This window comes from Lissotriton vulgaris, chromosome 7, assembly GCF_964263255.1.
Source record: "Lissotriton vulgaris chromosome 7, aLisVul1.2, whole genome shotgun sequence".
NCBI lineage: Eukaryota > Metazoa > Chordata > Amphibia > Caudata > Salamandridae > Lissotriton > Lissotriton vulgaris.
In genome coordinates, this window is record NC_141695.1 from 146548392 (window position 1) to 146574304 (window position 25913).

General features: G+C 42.7%; 1 protein-coding gene across 1 annotated transcript in view; it reads right to left on the reverse strand.

Moving 5' to 3' along the window:
* Positions 1-10278: 10278 nt before the first annotated feature.
* The window catches only part of LOC147701023 (phospholipase A2 inhibitor and Ly6/PLAUR domain-containing protein-like), a 124485-nt gene continuing 108850 nt past the window's right edge, over positions 10279-25913 (reverse strand). Inside the window, exons 4-5 of the mRNA XM_086928563.1 lie at positions 13354-13497; positions 10279-11864 (exon numbers count right to left, since the gene is read on the reverse strand). Coding sequence (XP_086784689.1) covers positions 11338-11864; positions 13354-13497 — 671 coding nt within the window. The 3' untranslated portion in view covers positions 10279-11337. The remainder of the gene's footprint in view (positions 11865-13353; positions 13498-25913) is intronic.

Sequence of the window (25913 nt, forward strand, 5' to 3'; positions counted from 1 at the left end):
CCAAATGATTCAGTAAAGCAATGGTATCAACAACACAGTAATTTTGAGTTTTAGACGCCACCAATAGGTCGTCTATATACTGGACCAGGACTGACTGTCCGAGCAGCACCAAAGACTCAAAGCACTTTTTCAAAATCTGATTAAAAATCCATGGACTCTCTGTATACCCCTGAGGAACGCGTATCCAGACGTATACATGACTGTCGAATTAAAAAAAAAGAAGAAATTTGCTATCTGGATGCAATGGAATCGAGAACAATGCGTGACACAAATCGATTATGGTGAACCATCCAGCTTCCCACGGTATCTGATACAGAATGACTGCAGGATTTGGCACAACTGGACAGCACGGGACAACAATTTTATTGATTTTTCGAAGGTCTTGAACGACCCTATACTTGCCACTTGGCTTCTTTATGCCAATTATGGGCGAATTACATGGACTGCTCATATTTCTTGTAAAATGCCTGCTTCAGCCAAACGCTTTATTTCTGCTGCAACACCTGCTTTTATTCTGGGCTCATTTTGTACTGTCGATTATTTGGGTAAACTGCAGCCTCTTTTACTGTCACTTTTATTGGATCAACATTTGCCATTAATCCTACATCTTTTCGGTAAAATGCCATACATTAGGATTTACAGTTGTAATTCTTCTGGTAAGTCCTCTATAGTTAACTTTTTATTCTCTGTTTCTTGTTTTGCTAACATTAGTTTATAAACTCCGTCTTCATCTGGTGTTTGAATTTCAACACCATTTGGGGTGCAAAAAATGGTGCAATTCATTTTGCACAAGTCGCTACCTAACAGGTTTACTGGACTTGAATCACACACGACAAATCTATGCATTTCTTTAAAATTGCCTATTCTAATTTCCATTGGATCTGTGACTGGGGTACTAATTTGTTTATTTGAAACGCCCTCTACTTGGATCACTTCTCCAGAGAGGGGTAGGCTTGGAACGTCTGCTGTTCTTACAGTAGAACGGGTAGCACCAGTGTCCAATAGAAAGGTGACATAATTTCCTTCAACCTTTCCTTCAATGTATGGACCTGACTGATCTACCGGCAAGGAGGCGCCAAGTATGCACTCCTTGTCCTCCCCTCTCATGCACCGTCAGTATGTGTCCTCACTGAAAAAAACATATCACTCAAAAGAAATTGTGATGTAGTTGTGTCTCTCCTCTCACTTTCCTCCCAATTTGTGGTATCCACACTCTGATGTGCTTTGCTCCTAAAATTGGGCATAGGTGCAAGGGGTAACTGGTTTTCTATTACCTGCTGCTGTTGTTTCCGTGGCACCTCATTCTGCGTCTGTGGATTTAAATCATTAGTTTGCATGTTACCATTTTGCCCAGCCTTACACTTGTTCTTCCAGTGCCCCAACTTGCCACAGGGAAACTTCTTTTTGGCTTCTTCTCTATTGAATTTACCTCTTGGCTTACCCCCATTTCCATCACCCTGAGTCTGGTTATTGTTCATTTGGCTTAACTGGAGTTCCTGTTGCTCTGCTAATTTCACTTGTGCCCACGTTAATTTTTCTTTTAATTCTTTTCGTTTATTGCCAAGTTCATCTTCACAATATTTTGCATATTTAAGGATTTCATCAATCGGCTTCGCCTGAAAGCAAATTCTATGGTCCTTGATCCAATGCGAAATTTGTGGCCTTAATCCTGACACAAACCGATAGATGAAATGCGTCATATCTTTCATAACGATATTATCTAAACCACTATACTGTTTGAATACTTGTAGCAGACGTTCATAATATGCATGCACAGATTCATCTTTATTCTGAGTGGTTTTATCTAATCTAGTCCAATCTGTCTCTTTTGCAGACACTTTCCCTCTGACGTACAGTATTACTTGATTGTACTTCTTCATCACCTCATCAGAAGGTGCCCCTGTCTTCGGATCTCTAGGATATTCATCACTAGGCCAATCAATAGCAATTTTACATTCTGTTCACAAATCTACAGGAACAACAATGTCACATAGTCCATCTAAATCTTTCAAAAGACATTTCAAAACCTTCACAAATCTCTCAACTTGTCTGTACCACTCTACAGGTTTCTCGCGAACTTTGGGGAAGTCATTTGTAAATGACAAAATATCCTGTCGGGACCATGGGACATGTAGATAACCTCCACCTGGTACCTCGCTCATGGGACATAACCTTTCCACTTTGTCTGCTTCTTTTAACACATATTCAAATGCAGTTTGTTTGGATCGGGCCTCTTCTTTTTTTTTTGCCCACCTAGTTTTCCATTTCTCTATGTTACCCCTTTTTTGCAATAATGTCATATGCTCCATGATCTGTACCTTTCTACCTGACACATTCATATTTTCCAAAACTTTGTCAGAAAATTCAGCTCAAAATGGTTTCTGTAACACTTTAGATTTGCCAATGTCAATTCCCAAGTTAGCTGCCACATCCATTAATTTTTCATGAAACACTCTTGTTTTTCTAGTAATACTTTTGCATATGAACAACAATTCATCTTCACTGAATGTATTTAATCTGTCCATTCCCACATTTCCAGCCATCATTTCTTCTAATTCGACTCTTAATTTAAATATATCCAATACCTTTGGCTGTGACTTTGGCTTCTCTATTTCTCGTGTCCATCTCTCTATTTCATCTGGGGTTACTACTGTGGCATTTCTTGTACCTGAGGATGTCTCCATTTGTACTTCTCTCGAATTTGTAGGAGTGGTTTTCCTGACTGAGTCACCCATTGGTTCTCTAATGGAGAAATCTATCAGGGAAATCACTGACTCACATTCACTCACTTGATCATCAATTATTAAGGGTTCTTTTCTTGGCTGAACCACATGTGTAGTCAGAACTGGAGTTTTAGGACTAGCCTGCTTATCTCCGTACAAAGGAACAACTGGGCCAATAGTTACCAGAATTGTTAGGGCTTCAGGACTTGTATTTAATTGGGACTTTTTCTGAATCAACTCACTTCTCTGTTTATTTATTGCTTCTCTTTCCCTGTCTTGCACTACTTTTTCTAACAAAGTCTCAAGTACCGCTTGCGGAATTAAAGGTGGTTTCAGAAACGGAGCATTTGGATTAACTGTGCTTGGTTCCTCATTATAAGGGGTGGATTTTTCATTAATAAATCCTCCAAATAATCATCATTCGATTCACCACTAGTCATTAAATGTTTTGTTTTCTCAGTCCTTTTACTTCTAGTGGATTCTTCTAAAGTTAATACAGGATATATTCCTTCCACTAACATGGACTGTCTCCATTGTTTCATTTGTTTGTCTCTTGTCTCTTTTGGAAATCTGGGATAAAACTTACTCCAATTTATGTATGTTACTTCTGGGTCTGTCTCGCTCAAAAGCCTCAGTTTACCATTCCTCCAATGCCTCATACTGAGTTAATCTAGGTGTAGGATCTAATTCATTCATGCGAGCTCTCAAATTGTACAAAACTCTGCCATTAAACATACCATTTTCTGGAAATGCTAAAACCCCATCATCTTTTGTGTACTCCATCCAATTCTCTAACCACACACAAGTGTGATAGCCCCTTTCCACCATCATGTATGATGCAGGCATATTTGGTGGTGAAATAATAATCCCTTCTCTTGTTTTAATTGCTTTATCTTTCTTGAAATAATTCTTAATTCTTTTAATGAATGACATTTTCCTTTTCTCTCCGTACATGATATAAGGTCTTCCTCTTATATACTGTTCTTGCGCAAACCCTAGATATTTCCTATCGGGTCTACCTTCTACAATCGGACCTATGTGCCACATATAATTTAAACGCAAATATTTAGGATAACTCTCAATTTGTTTACAAAATTACTTCCAATACCATTGCGTCTTTTATTTTTCAACGACTAATCAAAATTTAGAATTCAAATAAATCCAACCAATAATTGCGCTGCTTTTCTCGTGAGACTAGTTCTCACGTTCCTGTACTCACCCCTCCTTTACAATTATTACCTCAGCTACATACCCGCTGTCTCAACCAATACCAGCGCTCCTTTGAGTGACGTCAGTGCAGCTCCGCAACTGACTCCCTCTTTTGCAAGGTAATACGAAAACCTAGTTTCTTTCACTTTTAATGCAGATTGTATTATTCAACAACGTAAAAACATTTGCCATTGTACCTGAGTTACTAAATCAGAGGAGAGATATACTTCACTCACTACGAGTAAAACCTTTCCGCTTACTCTTCATATACTACGAGTAGAGCCCTTCCGTCTACCCTTCACGCAAGCATTAGAGAACATGCTACTCCTTTAAAAATATCCCTTCTGAGATATACTAAGGCCAGCGAAAACCTTTGCTATCAATCAAGCTCAGACGAACCTGCTACTCCTTCCGTTTGACCCTTTCTAGGTGATATCACACAAAAAGTTTTGCTAGCGAACTCTTTGCTCTCATTTATTCACACATTCATACAGAAAATCTCTAAATAGTGCTTCCGGTTTTACCTAACCCTGCACTTATTTCCTACAGGTAAGTGACCTCACAGCAGTGTGGCTTCCATTTACCACCCGCTATTCTGCCCCCAGGGATTCCAGACAAAACATATAACAGGTACAAACAATTTTTTTGTTAATACATAAATCAATACAATCAATAATACGATTTCAAATATGCAAGAATATTTTTTCATTAACCAACTAACTACAACTAACTACCTATCTTAACTAAACCCTAACAATACTGCTGCTACCAAAATAAACGGATAGAGCGCAGGTTCACCTGCCCGTTATTTACCATACTCACCTGGACCCATATAAAATATATACATATATTCAATTTGAACAGGTAAAACTTACACTCTTATCAAGTTTTATGTTAACCTTTCAGGACCTATACTATTGGACTTACCAATCCTAGTCACCGGTACCTGAAAAACCTAATGGATCAGGGTGTTAGCATAATTGGTAGAAATAGGACATTCGCACTCATAAAATAATCACAACTCGGGAAAGGTTTAAAATCTTTATCTAAAATCTTTTAAATGTCATAATCAAAGCATTGAATAATAGAAAATTCTCAGTTAGGAAAATAACAATAAGAATGAAGATCTGCAGAGTTTTTATAAAGCAGTCTTTACGCAGTTGACAAGAGGATGGGAAGAGAGAAGGAAACAATACAGTGACAATACCCACATTTAATATTTACCTAGAATGGTGTGAAGAACTAACCCTGGCCACGGGTCAGTTTAAAGGACAGAACCCCGAAAGTGCAGGCACCATAAAGGTAGGCAGGAGCAGAACAGAATCAGGACAGGTAAGGCAAAATTGGATCAGGACAGGACCACCAAGGGCTAAGACCAGCACCTGCAGTTACAGTTGCAACACCTGCGTTACTCCCTCTCTGCAGTTAACAGCCAGAACCCGGTAAAAGTTATCATTTTCCCCGACAAAGTGCGTCACCAGCACTTCAGCTCTCAAACCCCGATCTGGGTTTCGAACCTTCTGACAGAGGCCTCCGCCAGCACCTACGCTCCTGATCACCTATTGAGTGTGTTGGGTCAGTGACAGGTCAGCTATTCGGATAAGTCGGACAAATTACCTAGCTAAGCCTACCCTAGTTATACTATTTTCCAGGTCAGTGTACCACCCCCCAATATTGCAAGTGTAAGGATCTCCAATATTGATTGGACAAAAGAATGAGGAGATGTCATCACACCATACCAAAATGAGACTTTTTGAATGAAAATTAGTGTTTGCGTTCCCACCCATCAATTTATTTTCCCACGTATGTTTTATTCCAACCAGCAGTGAATGTATCAATAATAATTACAATGTAGTCCATATTTATGTTCAGAGTTCTTCACTGGGGTAAGGAGTTGACGTTCCCATGAACATCTTCTAGCAAGTCAGGAGTTGGCCGAGTTTCAAAGGTCAGTGCTTCATGGACTTTAGCTTTTCTGCGCAGTCGCAGTTCCTCCAAAGATAGAGTTCAGAAATATGTCAGGCCCAAAGTTTGATACATATGTGAAATAGAAAAGAAACAGTATTAGACCAAAGAATAACTGAATGTACTGTTTACCACTTATCTCTACTCTCTTCCCATTACTTTATTTTAACTATTGCGTTAAAAATTAGGCAGAACGAACAGCTTTGCAAAAGCAGCAATGCAAGCTTCATGCATGCTGTAACACAGAGCAGCCATCTTAATTTTAATGCGCAGAAGCAAAAGATTCCCTCCAGAGCAAAGAGTACGTCATGTCACGTGAGTGTGATAGACGCATGCGCAGTAAGAAATACTGCGTAGCAGCGGCCATTTTATTTGCAAGCGGATTAACATTAGTAAAAGCACATATGCAAGCTTCTTCTAGATACCCAATGTGTTGTGAAATGCAATATTAATAAGACAAACATATTATTTAGCACATTAACGTGTTGTTGAAAGGACTGAATTCAAGCAAGTCGCATTACGTGCGAATCCTTGCTCCATCAATCTGCCATTGATATAATGGAAAATGACTTGCTCATGTTCCAGCACGGACAGTCACAATTGCGTTCTATAATGCTTTAAGGCTGGATGTTACAAAATCTTCGTTTTGGCTTTGTGCCATGGTGTCTAATCAACACTGCGTCACTGTTTTCTGAACTTAACCTCACAGATAAACAAATCACTTCGGCACAAAGAGGAGGAGACTATACGGTGCTGAGCATTGAGAAACCGGAAAGATTACCATCAACTGTTTCTGAAAAACCAGCAACAGTATGGATAATACACGGAACTATCACTCTGCCTGTGACAATTTTCCAATTTCAGTATTGCTTAAAACAGATACCAGCAGGCGTATATGAAAGGGTGGATAAAGAGTACATCAAGTCAACCTGGGATTTGCCATATACACAGATGTTGGAGTGGGGGAAAAGACGTATTAGTGGTGCAAGCTGCAAAAACTCACTAAGCGGGACACACTTATGTCATGGCATTAACTTACACGGGGCCTGTGATGGTTCCTCGAACAACTTATCCTGTCACCTGCAAGGTTCTCCAGCTGCTGTGGCATGTTGCCAGGAATAGCCTATCTCGTAACTGTGTCAGCCAGGGTCACTTTCTGTATGCAAGTATTGTTTTCTCAAACCAAGACAAACGGGGAGTCGCTGTAATGGCCTTCACTGAACATCTCTTCTACACAAATGGATACTTTAAGCAGAATGAAAGCCATTCTTTTACAAAAATCTGTGTTCCTGACCTCGTCTAGAGAAACGTATAATCTGCTAGTCGCAAGGACTTCTGCAGATATACATGCCCTTTTATCCACAAACTGCCCTGTACATTTCTCAGAAATGTTAGGTCGTATCTTAAACATGTCTGCTACCAGTGGTATTGTACATGTATTTAAGACAGTTTTGTCGGGACTGTTAGCACCCTTTGAAGCAGGCCTAGGCATTTTTCCAAACTTCGTACATTCTGTGTTTGGTGGCCTACCTCCCATTTTGGGACTTGTAGCAGGAATACTATTTTTGTCTCTTCTGCTCCGATTTGGCAAGTCAGCATCAAAACCCAGATCACCTTGGAAAACACTCTCCTAGCAATGAAGTGTCGTGAGCGCATGGTACAACTCTTGGGTTGGACCCGTTTAAGAGATCTGAACACCACGTGGTTTCTATCATTTCCACCAATCTGGCAAAATTGTATCTTACCTGTTCTACGATGCCTCCTATGTGGAGAAGAATGTGTGCTAGACATCTGTCTGACACTTCCATCAGTCATGCCAATGAAAGTTGATACTTTGCTTCAACCAGTAACGGCTCATGCACTGTGTTGTCCCCAGCGGCTACCGATCCTGATGATGGCATTCATTGAGATCTCACAGGCGCAAAATGCAGACAGTGAGATACATGGAGCAACAGGAACACAGGTACCATCTACTTCGAGCATTGCCAATACGGCTGACACTGACGGCGATGCTTCACATCTATGTGTGGTTGATTTGCTTAACCAGGTAGTACAACTTTCACCTACAGTAGTAGACAAATTCTTTACCAGCTTAGAAGATGTCATGTTTTCTCCAAACAATGAAACTGACTTTTGAAGTTAGCACACAGTGTTCTGAGAGAATTCGTATTTGACCTTCATTTTTTCCAAAACAAACTTCTAACTTTGAAACCGCTACGATCAGACTTTTTTTTCCAAATTTTATTTTTTCCTTTTGGCACAGTCTTCTTCTTAAAGTAAAACTATTCTTAGAGAACAAGGATTCTTTGAAAGACTTCCAAGAGACAATATTTAACCTTGTCCACATTCAAACAGTATTATATATTCTGCCATGGAATGGTCTCGACCTTTTTTTTCTGTATTTAAAAGCCATTTCATAAATGTATTTTAGTGATTCATTCAGCTAACATTTCCAATATCATAATATATGCTTTGATGGAAAAACATTGTTTTTAATATGCAAACAGCACTAATGCTCCTTTTTCATGTACAACCATTTCAAAATCCTTTATTGCATTTTGGATGGGATTTTAACACATTATGCTTTAGATATGTTTTATGTGTTTTAGAACTTAGTAATGTCGTACATAATAAAGTAGAGTGGGTGTTGTATGGCGTTTTAGGATCCGAGCGAAAATTCCAGATTCATGTCCTTATATAGGTCCAATTCACATTGCCCTTATATAGCCATAGAAATCATATCCTTATTTAGACATAGCCCATGCAGTTCAAATACAGGCATGGCTACTTCCAACCGTACCGAAAACGTCACAACGATTTCTAGGAAAATCGGCTTAAGCAGTCAGGTACCACCCCTTGCTTGAATATTGATTTGTCCAAGAAATCATGTACTTTACAAAGAACTACTATTCCCTTGGGGTTCTTTACTGATGTTATTATACCCGACTTTATGTCAAACTAGGCACCGTCAAGGTATAAATATGCCTTTACTTGCCCTAGCAAGACATGGTGGTTCGGAACAGTTCGACTATCTACTTGCCTGACGCAGCTCGCTACAGCAAGTGCCGAAAGAAGCCGACCCTCCAGCTGACGCACTGATCGAGAAGCTGTCCTTTCTCTTACTGAGAATCCAGCTCCAGTGTTTCCAAGCTCCCCTTGTAGGGTGCTGGGAAATCAAGTATGAGACAGAGATGCCAGACCGCCTTCATTCTAAACAAAGGTATGGAGCTGATTAGAACCTAAGAGAAATCTTGGATAGATTCTTGGCAAAGAAAACTAAATCTGTGCTACACAAATACTTACTTCTTCCCTCGTACAAGACTTAGGTTAGGTACACCGGGGTAGGCGTATTTTAAAAATCACCAGTTAAGTATTTTTAGTCATTGTTATTTATGTATGCATTTTTATATGACCTAGAAAACCATACAATGCTCTTACAATATTATTTCATAATATTGTTCTTGCTGTACACATTATACTTTGCAGCTGCATTACGATTGTAGCAGTTCATTTCTTGTGCTTGACAAAGAAGACTGTTCAAGAAACCCTTTTATTTGAAAGACGCTGTCTCTCTATTTCTCTGCACCTCTGTAGAAACGAAGCATGCATGATTGACTGAGTGAAATTATTATCTATTGTTTCCGCGTTTCTAGAGATACATTTCTTATTCTTTGGAAACTAAGTTGTCATGTTCATGCGGTTGTCAGAAACTAATCCCTTATTGTTTATTTGAGAACGTTTCTAGTGACCTCTGAGCTAGCTGGCACTCACTATTTTGTCTAATATATTCAATAGAGACATAGTCGACCTCAGTCCTATGTCTAATCTATAGGATATATTATTCCAATGCGCAGAGCCTATTGGGAATATAGGAACTACACTACAGCTCAAACCCATGTAACTTCAAAAGAAAGCATTTCATTGTTTAAGAAGCTTTTTGTTCTAGAAGTTATAGCACCCCACCCAAATTTCTCATTCCTCCAACAACATTGCCAGGAGAAAACTTTTTGTGTTTCCTGCTCCTTTTACATTTTTTGGTGTTTTTTGGGGGTAAAAACTAGGAGAATGACATCTTCAAATCCACCAGATGACATCCTTGGTGAAGAAGATGAATTGGAGGAACCAAGAAAAACAAGAAAGGAGAGTATCATCCGGGCCTTCTTTACTACTTTCCACCTGGAGAAAAGAAGGTCAACACAAGGAAGGCGACCTACACTGTTGGTGAACTAATTATATATCGGGCTCCAAGAAAAAATACTTGTGTGGTACTTAGTATGTTTAAAAGACATGTTTAAAAATATGTAAATGTCAGTAAATCTGCATTGTTGCAGGCATAAAGGTAAGTTTAAACTTAAACAGAAAAAAGTGTGTACTCAATTCAAATATTTTAACCGTTTTTTTATTGCATCCCAAACAATCATTCATAGTATCTGAAATGTACTCAACAGTTTTGCAGGAAGTAAAAAACTAAATAAAACATTTGCTACAAACATTCACATATAGCTCACTCAAGTGAGAAAAAGGTGTAGAGCTACATCTATACCTTCAGAAGTTACTTAATGTCCCATCACTAATAAAAAAAAGTACAACTCGAAGTGACAATTTGTTCAGGACATACAGACATGTATAGAGCATGAGGCTCGGTATACCCAGAATACAATGGTCAACTGTGGCTGAACTCTAGTCTTTCCATGAATTGCCGTTCCTACTTCCAGCCATGGACCATCTTGGGAAGGAGGCAAAGTCTTCTGAGAATTAAAGCATCTGTATCAGGGCAGCTATTGAGGACTTGCATCATTAAATGTTTGTTACTTGCCTGGAAACCACCAGCCCCATCCCTAGTGCAGTGGGATGGTAGTTATAACCTCATACTCCTCATGGTCAGATACAAACATTAGTAATGTCCTCTTTGTCAAGAGGACATGCTGAAACAACTGCATAACAAAGCGACTGCTTTGTAGGCATCTCCTCCTTCAGCCACATAAATCCTGTTACTAAGTCATATTAAATGCAGAGGTGTTGATGGTGCCTTGGGTGGCCCTTCAATGAAACTAGAAATGAAGTCTGGAAAGGGTACATAATGCATTTGGCAGGAGGATGGATGGATTTTTACCAGAGCATTAATGAAACATGTCATGAGCAATGGGGTGTCAAGTTGTTCACCTGTCTCAGTAGATGCACTGCTGGGATGGTCGCTCAGACATGCATGTTGCATTTACCAGTGTAATAGATTTTAATACCAACATTTTGTGTGCTGAACCATTAAAAGGTACATGGGTTTCCACAAGTACTATCTTGACCCCTCTCTCAGTGGGGGTAGGGTGCTGGTCTATTTCGCCCGGTGAACAGAGTAGTGAAGATTTTGTTAAAAGTCTTTAGTGCTTCAAGAATGCTTGGGCAAGGATATAAACAGCTCTGAACATCCCCATGCTACCTGAGGTTAGGTAAAGAGTTTAAGCAGAAACAGCACAGTCAGGGCTGATAAGAACAGATGATGCCCCTGGTTGATGCCATTGGTGCCACTCTTTGCAGTGCTGTTGTCTTGGGTTGATCCGCTACTCATGCTGTTAGTGAGGGTACTTGCGATCATATGACTGGTGCTGGGACTACTGCTGGTGCTGATGTTCATGCTGGGATTGGTGCTGGAGGTGATGTTGGAACTTGTGCTTGTGTTGTTGTCCATCATGGAACTTGTTGCCGTGGTGAAACCTGTGCTGTGATGCAAGTTGGGGTTGCTGGTCACACCGATGTTGTCAGTGTTGTTATCGGTGCTGGTGATGTCAGTCCCAATGCTGTCATCGGTGCTGTCTTCAAGAGTAGTGCTGGGCATTGAGGTTGGGCTTGTGTCACCACTTGTGCAGTTAATGTCAATTTTGACTGTTAATCCCAGTGACTTTAGGACCGGTGAATTCCTGCAGTAACTTTCACTTGCACATCCAGAGAAGGCTGCTTTGTAGCCCACCAGACCTGTAAATAGAAATGCAGATATGCTATTTCAACAATGTAATAAACAGTTCCTTCGCACCCCCATCAGCCAGGTGGGGATCTCAAAATATGAGGGATGGTCCTCCATCACATCAGCAGAGGCCACAGCTTACCTACTCCGGCTCTTTCTGTTTCAGCAAGGGATGCAACAATTCTCTGCCAAAACCCACAACTAGCTGAGAGCACTCAACCCTTGTACTCTTCAACCAATCTATGTTTCTCATTAGACATGACAGAGTGCCACTTTGTGTTGGGCGCATTAAGGCTTTTTACGAACGGGCATCCTTGATGCCAGTATATGGATTTACTCGGCCTGGCTGAGATCTCTTCCCGTACGTGGCACCCACGCATGTGCCAGGACAAAAGCATGGTAACTGTGGCTCAAGACATGGGACAAACCTATGACATGCTCTTGCTGGTACCCAATGAGGGACAGGTCAAGATGGACAGGACAATGCTGTGAATGTGAAAATGTGCAGCTATATGTGATGGAAATATCTAAGGGCTAACAGAGCAGTCTGCTATTTAGCATTGTCCTAATTACATTTCCCGCAACTGAACCCTGCACCCCAACTGTTTCGCGTACGGTGTATGTTTGAATATTGCATGCAGACATATCGTCTGACATAGTGTGTTTTAAAAATTGTTTACAATTTTATTTTCCCATTGCGTGTACATTTGCAATATTATTTTAAATAGGACAATATTTCTGTCAGACAATATTTTTACAATGATATTGTGGCACCATGCTTCTCAACAGACAACCAGCTGTGCCTAGAAGCGAGCTCTACAATACATAAAGAGGTAACATTTAAGATACAGGGCCTCATTTATGAGGCTGTGCGTCGCTTTTACGCCGCCGGTGCGTCACATTTTGTGATGCACCAGTGGCGTAAAAAATGCGCCTTGTTGCGCCATATTTACACAGTGACGCATCTAGGTAGATGCGTCACTTTGTAAACCCCTGCGCCACATCATACCTGCGCCAAGTATAATGTATGCAAGGGGGGCATATTGACGCAAGGAAGGGTTGTAGAAGTGACGCAGTGAAATCTATGCGATTGCACTGCGTCAATTTTAGGACGCCGTAGCGTCAAAATCTTGCACCTGCCTCACAGCAGGCGTAAGATTGACGCAGGGCCTTTCAAATGGGGCTTGCCCCATGTGAAAGGACACATTGCTGGAGTTGCGTCACTTTTGTGACACACTCCAGCAATGCGTCACTTTTGCGCCATACAGATACGTCAGAAATACTGACGTATCTGTAACTCCTTGCGCAATGATGCGTCATACTGTAAACATGATGCATCATTGGTGTCGCAAGGAGGGCGCAATGAAAAGTGACGCATCACTGTTTTCACGCAGTGATGCGTCACTTTTTATAAATGAGGCCCGCAGTTTTTAGTTTTGGAGCAACAGTGTCTTTTGGCCTGAGGTTGGATCTGACCCACAGTCCCATCTTCACCATTACCTGTGGTCACAGTTATGACAAACTGCAAACACTTGTCCTCCATCCCAGAGCACTCCATGGTCCCCGGGTCCGGGCAGGATCCAGACTTTTCCGACAAGCAGGAATCACACATCAGTCCATTTGGCTCAGCGGTTGTTGATGGAACTGGAGATAAAAAGGAGAAGAAAAGGTGAACTCCATTCCATCTGTAAGTGGAAAGGACTAAGAGAAAATATGGCAGAGGTGATACCTGCATGTGGAAAATAAGCCCTCGCCTGCAATTGAGCCTTTCTGCCCATCTGCCCATAATCAGCGATTCCTATGTTTTACCCCTGGTGGCATGGACAACTTCCAGTCCTGGGTGGTTCTCCGTATTGTTCATGGCTTTCTGGTCCTTAAAGAAGCTCCAAGGCCCTGCACATCACAGGACCTTGTGATGTGCGAGCCCTAGCTGAGCATCACCCATGGCTGGTTTCTATCCTGCAACAAACCTTGGGCCTTATTTATGAAGGCCTTGCGCCGCCGGTGCGTCACTTTTTCCCATTTTAAAAGTGGCACACCGGCGGCACAAGGCCTTCATAAATAAGGCCCCATGAGCCTAACTTTCACCCAGCACAACTTTGAACCCATTTACAATGTCTTACTGTGATTTCATTGTGCGCATCCTTTCTCCGTGTATTACTCCGCAGGGTGTTGGTGGAAGGCTTCTTCTAAGAGGGTGTCCAGGCACTAGACAGACAGAACAAATATTTGCAGGGAGAAGGAGGCGAAAACTTCCAGAGTTTTTCAGATTGGGCTTGAAATGGAACTGGCTGTCCTTGAATACTGCCTTTTAAAAGACACATGCTGGAAGGGGCATGGCTGCCCCCCTATCTTCCCGGTGTTGAGAGGGATTGTGGCTCGAACTGAGGGAATGGTTAATTAGAAAATGGTTCTGTCGGGTAACAACACAAATAATTTACAACTGCTATTCAATGCAATCAAAGAAAAGAACAGAACCCCTCTGAAGAACACAAAACCAGGCCCTTACACTAAATGAAAAGAAGACCTGTGCGTGATTTGTTGTACTTTGTATTTATCTGAATTAAATTCATTCAAATTGATTTTTCATACAATAAATACAATGACTGTCAAAATAATATTTAAAGTGCAAAAATGTGACAATAGTGAATAGTGATCACGTGATAAAGAGATATGTACAGTGATGATACATTCCAATACAATTGATATATACAAATATATACAAGTGTTTTATTTTCTGAAGGCCATCTGCTGATACGATTTTCCAGAATCCTATTTATTTCTTTCAGTTTGATAGAATTCTAAAATTGCTGGGCCTGTGAAGAATGTCGACGTTTTGACCCTTCGACGCGCGTGTTTAAGGTCGCGGCGGGTCGTTCTCAAGGCGGATGTGCAATGCACGATAGTCCTAGGGTCCAGGTCGGTCTGAATCGCCTGAACAGGGAGGGCACAGAGGCCTCAAATCGGGAGCTGTGAAAGGATTGCGCTGCTAGTCTGTGGCACGGCTACTCATCAGACGGCTGCAGGCAGTCAGCTTACCGCCGGTCCACAGGAATGGAGCTGAGGGAAGCTTCGTTGATCAGTGGTCCACAAGTCTTCCTCAAGCTCCTCGCATGGAGGGGACACCGGAGTGTGCTGTTCCGCATGCACAATGTGCAAAGTGAAAGTGAAACTGGGGGCATATTAGCAAGAACCTCGTTAAAACTATCGACGTTTTAGCGTCAGGAAACTGCTGCTGAAACGGTGATAATGGGCTTGCTAATATGTGTATAGAATTCCAATAGAAGCCCAGGTTGGATGTCCTGCACATCTAACCTGGGCTTCTATTAAAGTTCTATGACGGATATTAGCAAGCCCATTATCGCCGTTTTAACTGCAGTTTCCTGCTGCTAATACGGCGATAATTTTAACAAGGTTCTTGCTAATATGCTCCTGATTTAAAAACTGGGCACCGAGTACATGCAGCGGCGATGCGAGGCAATATCTTGGATGCTGGAGGTGGATTTTGCATTTTCATACGTGACTGTCTCAACTACTGAACTCCAATAGGCACGCCTTATTGTAAATCTCCTCTCTGAGGCTCTTCTGCTGCCTAACACAGAGCCTGATTGATGTCATCCCTGCCTGTTTTCAGAGGTAGAAACCTAAATAATAACTAACGGTGACAGAACCTGTACTTGCCACTTCTATTAATGTACCTGAGAGACCCATACTACAGAATGCAGATTTATTGGAGCCATCTGACTGCTTTTAAAGAAGCGGTTGAGCCAGATTATACCTGTTAAGAGATGATTGGCAACTTCCAGAGCAGGAACATAATAATTAGATCTAGCAATCTTGAAGGCATATTTACAAGGAAATATCTCAGTGCGGAGCTGCTCCAAATTTGGCAGCGCCACGCTACAACAGTTCCAAAACGCAGGGATGCGACGCATTTACAATAATACCATGGCGCACCACTGCATTTCCTCTAGGGCTGGCATTAAATAAAATTATCTGCCTTGCACCAATGCAGGACCCCCTGCACCATAGTGTAAGAGTTCCTGCGCATATAGAAACGGCATACAGCGCGGTGAGGGACAGCATCTAATTTCGAACTTACCTCTTGGCTGACATTAGTTTTAGAAGTCTGCATAGTTTTTCATTTGCTGATATTTCTTTTTTTTCGTTGTACTTTTCCTCTTATACTGGGTTGCGTCCCCTGTCCGCCACGCAATTCATGCCGATTGAGCGGAGGGTCGTAGCTCCTCCCCCCTGGCTGCACCTACTTCCAGCAGGGGGACAGGCTAATGGTTGAATTTCCACTATTTTAACAGCATTCTGGGCCGGAAGCACTGCATATAGAAGCTGCATACAGTGCAGTGAGGGACAACATCTAATTTCAGACTTACTGCCTGGCTGACAGTTTTAGAAGTCTGCATGGTTTTTAAATTGCTGATGTTTCTTTTTATTCGTTGTGCTTTTCCTCTTATACCGAGCAGTATCCATGGGCCGCCAGAGCAATTCATGCCGATTGAGCAGAGGGTAGTAGCTCCGTCCCCCCTGGCTGCACCTACTTCTGGCTGGGTGACGGGCTAGTGGTTGAATTTCCACTATTTTAACAGCATGCTGGGCCGGACGCCCAGTAGATGCACGCAGAGGACGACCTTTCGGCGCAGAGGAGTTGCGCAAAGGCAAGCCCATCTGGTCCCGTCTGTGACCGTCTGAAGCCAGGGGCCACCCCCACTGCCCGTTTCAAGACCAATCAGCCCCTGAGATACTCGGCAAAACCTCTAAAAGACTTGGGGGCAGATTTACCAGGCCCTTGCGCCACGTTTGCGCCACTTTTAACACGGGGAAAGTGACGTAAAAGTGGCGCAAGGGGCTTGTATATCTGCCCCTTGGAGCCATCATTCATCCCCTGTTTTTAAAATGCACTACGGATAAAGCTAACATAGAAAAATGTGAAGCAGCTTATTATACCAGAAGGATGACTACAGACCTTAAGGTTAATGGCCTTTTGATCTATCGTCCCCCAGGGGGGACTCTACGGAGTCAGCGTTACTCCTCGCTACGGAGACATTACGTAAGCGAGTAGATGCTGGTCAAACTGTCACTCTGGTCTTGCTGGACTTCAGCGCAGCCTTTCACACGGTATCCCACAAACTGCTCCTGCAGCAACTCTGGTCCGGAAGGAGCAGCAGTTTAAAAATGGATGACCTCTTTCCTACAGGATCGTAGCATTCAGGTTGCGCAGCGCCCACATATGTCCAAAAGCACGCCACTCTCACAAGGGTTCCCACAGCGCTTAATTCTTAGTACAACTCTTTTTAAACCTTACATCGGACCCCTGGCAGAGATTGTGGAAAGTTACAATGTCACCATTGTGTCCTATGCGGACGACACGCAGTTTGTTGTCCCTCTATCCCACAACTCAGATGATGCATCGACTCAGTTTTCTTCCTGCTTAAAAGACCTTGCTCCTGGATGTCAAACAATTGCCTTAAGCTTAACTGCAGTAAAACTGAGGTCAGGGTCGTAGGGAAGTCCCCTTCTATCTGGTGCTTAGCTCAGTGGCCCAGATGCTGGGTCCCACGCCTATCCTTTAAGAAGAAGTAAACAAGCATTGGCATAGCCAATAAGTCTCGCCTTTGGAACCTTATAAGTATGCAGTACATTATAGGGGGTGCTACAACATCTAGGGCTAGATGTAGGTAATGAAAATTTACTGATTCTAAAATACCGAATTTTACCGATTCGGTATTTTAGAAACGGTAAATGCAATGTAGATAAAAATTTGGTAAGTATTACCGAATCGGTACGATTCGGTAATTACCGAATCAATATTTACCGATTCGGTAATTCCCAATCATTCCTATAGGCCTGAAGGCCCATAGGAATGAATGTGAATTACCGAATCAGTAAATTCCGATTCGGTAAAATAGGGAAACATTCAAGGGTGGCAGGGTGTCACTTTGACACCCTGTTGCACGCCTGAAAAGTGCTTGTGTGCACATGTGGCACACATACATTATGTCTACCACATGGCACTGTTGAAAATGCACAGATTCGCATTTTCAAAGGTATTCGTAATTTACCACCAACTAATAGTTGGTGGTAAATAACCAATCATTAAATATAAAAAGCACTCACTTGAGTGCTCTCTACATTAAGGATTCGGTAATTTACTGAATTGGTATGTTAAGAATTCAGTAATTTACTGATTCCTTAAATTACCAATTGCGTAAATTACCGAAACCTACTATTTGGCCAAATACATCTGAAAAGCCTAATTCCGGTCGGTAACGGCCAAAATTCAGTAATTTCGACTGTTACTGACTGGAATTAGGCTTCCTAAATCTGGCCTTAAATGTTGTTTAACACAGAAGCGTTGTGCTTAGAGTAGTGCTGCTAGGCGGTGAGATGTGGCAGGCATTCAGTGGCATGCACTTAGAAAGCAGTTGCATTGGTCCATCACCACCCCCTTTTGTACCGCTTTTGGCCGCCATAAGTGTGGCAGGGTATGCTCAGACGTGAGTCCCTTGCTCACTTTGCCCCTGGATTCAAGCAAGCCGGGCTGAAGACGGCTGGAATGCAAGAAACCGGTCCTCGGAAGCTTGTTTCCGGTCCAGGGAAGACATGGCTTGGCAGTTCGGGCTGGACTGTTCCCATGAGGCACAGGGTCAGACTGATTTGCATATAGCCATGTCTGAACTGGGGTGGCAGAGTGGGCTAAAGAACGGTGATGGATTAAACCCAGATCTTTTGACTGGGTTTGAGTGTTTGATTGATTCAGATGCTCCGTCCATCACCACCCCCTTTTGTACCGCTTTTGGCCGCCATAAGTGTGGCAGGGTATGCTCAGACGTGAGTCCCGTGCTCACTTTGCCACTGGATTCAAGCAAGACGGGCTGAAGACGGCTGGAATGCCAGAAACCGGTCCTCAGAAGCTTGTTTCCGGTCCAGGGAAGACATGGCTTGGCAGTTCGGGCTGGACTGTTCCCATGAGACACAGGGTCAGACTGATTTGAATATAGCCATGTCTGAACTGGGGTGGCAGAGTGGGCTAAAGAACGGTGATGGATTAAACCCAGATGTTTTGACTGGGTGTGAGTGTTTGATTGATTCAGATGCTCCGTCCATCACCACCCCCTTTTGTACCCGTTTTGGCTGCCATAAGTGTTGAAGGGTATGCTCAGACGTGAGTCCCTTGCTCACTTTGCCACTGGATTCAAGCAAGCCGGGCTGAAGACGGCTGGAATGCCAGAAAACTGTCCTCGGAAGCTTGTTTCCGGTCCAGGGAAGACATGGCTTGGCAGTTCGGGCTGGACTGTTCCCAAAAGGCACAGGGTCAGACTGATTTGCATATAGCCATGTCTGAACTGGGGTGGCAGAGTGGGCTAAAGAATGGTGATGGATTAAACCCAGATCTTTTGACTGGGTGTGAGTGTTTGATTGATTCAGATGCTCAGTCCATCACCACCCCCTTTTGTACCGCTTTTGGCTGCCATAAGTGTGGCAGGGTATGCTCAGACATGAGTCCCTTGCTCACTTTGCCACTGGATTCAAGCAAGTCGGGCTGAAGACGGCTGGAATGCCAGAAACTGGTCCTCGGAAGCTTGTTTCCGGTCCAGGGAAGACATGGCTTGGTAGTTCGGGCTGGACTGTTCCCATGAGGCACAGGGTCAGACTGATTTGCATACAGCCATGTCTGAACTGGGGTGGCAGAGTGGGCTAATGAACGATGATGGATTAAACCAGATCTTTTGACTGGGTGTGAGTGTTTGATTGATTCAGATGCTCTGTCCATCACCACCCCCTTTTGTACCGCTTTTGGCTGCCATAAGTGTTGAAGGGTATGCTCAGAGTAGACGTGAGTCCCTTGCTCACTTTGCCACTGGATTCAAGCAAGCCGGGCTGAAGACGGCTGGAATACCAGAAACCGATCCTTGGAAGCTTGTTTCCGGTCCAGGGAAGACATGGCTTGGCAGTTCGGGCTGGACTGTTCCCAAAAGGCACAGGGTCAGACTGATTTGCATATAGACATGTCTGAACTGGGGTGGCAGAGTGGGCTAAAGAACGGTGATGGATTAAACCCAGATCCTTTGACTGGGTGTGAGTGTTTGATTGATTCAGATGCTCCGTCCATCACCACCCCCTTTTGTACCGCTTTTGGCCGCCATAAGTGTGGCAGGGCATGCTCAGACATGAGTCCCTTGCTCACTTTGCCACTGGATTCAAGCAAGCCGGGCTGAAGACGGCTGGAATGCCAGAAACCGGTCCTCGGAAGCTTGTTTCTGGTCCAGGGAAGACATGGCTTGGCAGTTCGGGCAGGACTGTTCCCATGAGGCACAGGGTCAGACTGATTTGCATATAGCCATGTCTGAACTGGGGTCGCAGAGTGGGCTAAAGAACGGTGATGGATTAAACCCAGATCTTTTGACTGGGTGTGAGTGTTTGATTGATTCTGATGCTCCGTCCATGACCACCCCCTTTTGTACCGCTTTTGGCTGCCATAAGTGTGGCAGGGTATGCTCAGACATGAGTCCCTTTGCTCACTTTGCCACTGGATTCAAGGAAGCCGGGCTGAAGACGGCTGGAATGTCAGAAACCGGTCCTTGGAAGCTTGTTTCTGGTCCAGGGAAGACATGGCTTGGCAGTTCGGGCTGGACTGTTCCCAAAAGGTACAGGGTCAGACTGATTTGCATATAGCCATGTCTGAACTTGGGTGGCAGAATGGGCTAAAGAACGGTGATGGATTAAACCCAGATCTTTTGACTGGGTGTGAGTGTTTGATTGATTCAGATGCTCCGTCCATCACCACCTCCTTTTGTACTGCTTTTGGCCGCCATAAGTGTGGCAGGATATGCTCAGACGTGAGTCCCTTGCTCACAATGCCACTGGATTGAAGCAAGCCGGGCTGAAGACAGCTGGAATGCCAGAAACCGGTCCTAGGAAGCTTGTTTCCGGTCCAGGGAAGACATGGCTTGGCAGTTCGGGCTGGACTGTTCCCATGAGGCACAGGGTCAGACTGATTTGAATATAGCCATGTCTGAAATGGGGTGGCAGAGTGGGCTAAAGAACGGTGATTCAGTCATTGTCGCTCATGTCACCGTCTGCAGCCAGCTGAGAGTTGGATGTGGTGGAACACAGCAGCTTGTCAGGCTTCTTCGCAAAGGCAAGGGCTGCCTTCATCTCCGTGAAGGTGTGGACCTGCGAGCCATGTCTGATGCGTAATTTCGCCGCGTAAGCCAGGCAATAAGAGATCTTGTGTTTTGGCATGACTCGTTTGGCTGTGAGAAACTTGCGGCGGGCAGCCTGGAACGCCACCATATAATCAAAGTAGAAGGATAAAGAGTTCCCTTGATGGCGAATTTCACCCTTGTCACTTGCGTCACTTGCGAGAGGAGTAACGCAATACTACGTCCATCCCTTCCATGGCCTCTCAGTAGGCTTGAGAGCCAAGTGTGGGGCCACAGTCAGGGTGTAACATTGATTGCGTATCTCCTGTTGTGGACTTGCAAATCTTTCTATAACAGTTTTAAGCGTCAGCCAAGTATTGAGGCCATACTTATAGGAAATTTGAGCAAGGACCCACTGCCACTAAGATATATTTTTAAGCCACCTCAAAATGTGAGGGGCCGCAATGGTCCTTTACATGACACAATCAAGTGGACAGTCTGAGGCTGTCTAGCAATGGGACCTGCGCGGGTCTTGTGATGGTGTAGCCTGGCATTTGTTTACTGATGTTGCAGTTCAAGACAAAGCCAATAGTCTGTCTTCTGATCCCAGGCCACCAATAGCATTGTTGCAATGAAGAAATAGTAGCTATTACCCCTGAATGCGCGGAGCCCAAGCCCTTGTGTGCTTTAAATGATTAATTCCTGCCTACTATCCATATTTTGAAAATACTCTATCCCCCACTCCAGGAATCTGAGCATATGGAATGTTGTTTGCATCTAACTTGTAGCAGTATTTGAGTGGAAATTTTAGGCACTGCTTTGCTGATTTTGCGTGAAGCAATTACAGCCACCATATTCTAACCGTCTATTCTCGTTGCTGGACGAGTGTGCGCAGCTATGGAAGCTGTGTGAACAGCCCGCCCATGTGGCTTCAACAGCCAATTAATTCCCTTCAACGTGCACGCCATTACGTTGATGACTCAGTGTGTTAATCACGTGAGTTTTTGGTAGGTCGTTTCTCAACTCCACTACCTGTTCCCATAATTTTTGTATTTTAATTATGCCACCTTGTTTCATCTTTAAAACCATTTTGTTCCCAATGGTGTAAAATTGTATTATATCATTGCACACAGTAAAAGGAATCACACACAATGTGTGTGGGGAATTCTCGATCCGTGTTTAAAGGTGCAAGTATCAGGGCTTTAAAAGCTGCCAACCAAGCCGTGATAATACCTAGAGGTAGGTTTTTTTTGGTGCAATGAGGACGGAACTTGCCATCCAGCATCTGATCTTTAACAAAAGCGGCTGGTGGGACAGACCCATCAGTGTAGATTTTTAAAATTCATACTGATCTGGAGGCAAGATTTCATTTGGTAGATGGTGTTCTTTTTCATATTGCAGGAATGCCTGTGTTTTTAAATTTGGATCAAATCTAATGCAGCAAAAGAGATAGCTCTTTGTATCCATTCTGGATGTAAGGCTTTGGCATTAGGAATGCTAGCCCATGTACTGGGGTGACGACAATCATGCCTCTTCCCCTTAGCCAGTGCTCTTTCTTTTGCTACAGCCTGAATGGTTGTCAGAATTTATTTATTTTTGTACAGTTGAGAATCGTATGTGAATGGTACAATTTCACCTTTATTAAAAGGAAAAAGTAAGTGTAACCATATTGACCCAAAATGATATTGAGTACCATGTGATGCAAGTTTATGCGTGTGTGCATGTGTTTGGAAGCAATAATATCTTCCTGGAGTAAACAAAGAATAAGGGTGTGTTCTTATGTCCAGTGTTTGACTGAAAAGTCAGGTTTGAAAAACGTCGTAAAAAGGTTTTACTCTCTTTACGAAATCAAAAATGTATGTTCTGCCAAAATCTAGGAATCCCAGTACTGATAGGAAGTTGTTTAATGTATTTGGAGGCTGGAGCAGCGCACATTTGTCTAAAAAGCTAGCTGCCAGGCTTTTGCCTTCACTTTGAAAGCTCATCTCCCAAAAATAGAATACTGAGGTGGGCAATTTCTGATTTTCTCAAAATAAATTTGTAGCCCCCAGAGGGCAATCCCATAATAATGGTGCCCACCCTGGTCAAGTGTTTCCCCAAAAGGTTGTCTGTTTAGATAAATATCACAGAATATAGGACAACACTTCTTCATCAAAGTGCTTTAGTAATTCAGTAATTCTTTCACAAAATACCCCTGAGCTGTTCTATACCCACATGGGAGATGACAAAAATGTGTTCTCTGGGACTCTAATATACTAAATACTGTTAGGTGCCTGTTTTCAGGTGCTGTAGTTTGACAGAAATATCCATTTGAGATAACAAGTGTTGATTTGTATTTTCTCCCGCATAATGTTATTCATTAACTGCGGCACTATCTGCATGTTGGACAGCATGTGTCTTTGTGCAGGTGTTCAAGTGTCTGTAAATGAAAACTAGGCCAAATGTATAATCAGGTTTTGATAAGTGATGCAAGGGTTTGTTCATTTGTGAAGTGCATTTTTAAATGATTTCCTTGGATTCAAGTTGATCTAAGATCTAAGTGACCTGTGTGTTAGCTTCTTTACGATATTGTCTTTGAGCATGTGGTGAAACTATTAAAGGGATCACATGGTGGGTTGAGTCCTCATCCCATCCAGCATGATTTCTATACAATGCTGGAGCTTGGGCTACTGCCCACTCCTGTGCATGTTTATGTCTAAGGTGAACAGGGTACATGGTTGAAAAAATTCAGGAAAAATATACTTTCTCCCTTTGGGCGCTCCCTGACGAATGCTGGCTACTAATCTTATTCTGCTTACAGTATGTCAAAATCAGACTATAGGTTCTTCGCAAAGAGACCTTTTACCTTCCTGTGTTCGTCCTCCTCCATGTGGAGTGTTATTTCGTATAACTTGTGTGGGAAGCTCAACCTTCTGTCTGGTGTTTACAGGGCGATGTAATCATTAAATTTTGCTGTCCAGAAATTCCTTCAGGTTCTGGTGAGCTCTTGTTACTTCTGCTGCTCTACCTTAGCATTGTCTGAGCCCAATCAAGTCTAACTTTGAGACTTTTGAAAAAAAATTAAATTGAGGTGTGCCTTGTCTTCTGTTTCAGAAGAGTCCTGAGCGTGCTTGTCCCTGGACTGCTTGCGCTCTTCATTGTGTGCTGACTTTCCTTCTCTCCCTGTGTTGTTTATCGGGAGGAATGTGTATCAGTATCCTGATACCTGTCAGGTTTCCAGTGCTTAATTTGTGCCGGGGCTTATGACTGTCTGCCACATGGTCGTGATGTCTGTCAATTTAGGTACAAGCACAACAACTTCTGTTCATTATTTAAATTTAAATTAGTAGTATTTGCCCCCAAAGCCTTTCTTACTGCTTTGGGGGGCCTGTTATAGTATGAATTGTCACACTTTTAATAGTGTGATGATTAGTAGTGTGTTAGTGCTGTCATTGGCAGTGCTGCCAGGGGCAATGGATGGTGCAAGCTCTAGTGTCCTCCTGTCGAGAGCCCCGGTACTAATTATTTTTTATTTTTTTACAAATTAAGCACTGCAGTTTTCCTAATAATATTCCTATTTTAAAGGTTATACCACTTTGCAGAGGGCTTCTGTTGAGGAGACCTACCTTGGGACTGAGAATATTTTCTGAAAAATGTTTTTTTATTATTTTCCCACTTCTTCTGTAGAAGAAGTATGTGTCTGCTTAGAAGTGTCCTTCTCAGAACTGCCCTTTAGCTGTGATTTTTAAAAGCCTTTCCACCCAAACTGTCCCTTCACAGTTCTGCATATGCAGTTTTAATTATTTTGGGAAGTTCTTGTGGTTGGTCTATAAGACTGACCTCTCTTAGGTGTTGGCGGATCGCCACTGAAGCTGCTTCCCCTTTAATTTTAGCTAGTATTATTATTGATAGCTGGTCATAATTACCTAGTAATGTCATACCTAAGCTCAAAGCTGGTTCAGCTCCATACTTGTTCTGTATCTGTCGTAAGACATCTGGAATTACTGCTAACGAAGGAATACCATGAGTTCTGGTATATATGGCAGCAAAGACTGTACCCCAATTGGTGCAGTCCTCTAACTGTGGTGTTATCCCTTTGGGCAAGCAGAGTGTTAGCATTATATGCTTTCAAATGGTGTGTTATTTAGAAATACTTCTTCTAACTGGGTGATTTTCTGAGCTACCCAGAAAGAAATCTGTTCACGTTTCATGGGCAGTTTACCCATTACTGTGTGTGTGTTTTGGAGTGATTTTAGTAGCGGTGTTCTGTGTAGGAGCTGTATTATTTGTAGCTACCGTGGGCTGGACACCAAGTGTCCTCATGACGAGTTACGTCATGGCTCTGTAAGAGTTTTACCTACTCTTTGTGTTGTAAGAGTAGTGCATCTTGTGGCATTATATCAATGTCAGGATGTTGTGTGTAGCAGGCTAATGTCGGGCCATGTAGCTCCAAGTCTACCTAGTGGACTAAGCCTGGTTTTCTGGTTAGTGAGCAGAATCTTAATCTCCTCAAAAGGAGTGTAGACCGCTGGGACTTTTTCATGTATGTAAGAATGAAAAGTCTGAGTTATTGCATTTACTGCTGGGAATATAACCCAAGAATAGAACACATCTGTTTGATAATCTTCGTGTGCCTCTATAGTTATCCCTGCAACTCCTCGGTCTGTTAAATCATGTCTGAGGTGTTTCTGTGTGAGTCCATGCCTGATTTTGGGTGCAAAATGTATTGCATTTGCTTCCTCTTTTAGTTGGTTGGTTGATAGCTTTATTTCGATATGCAAATATCATAAAAGCATTACAAAAAGGTATATAAAATAGCACATTGTAAAAAACTGTACAAGTTAAAAACCAAGTCGAATAAAAGATTTCTAATTGTACAACAAATAAATTATTTAAAAAGGAATTAAATTGATGTAGACA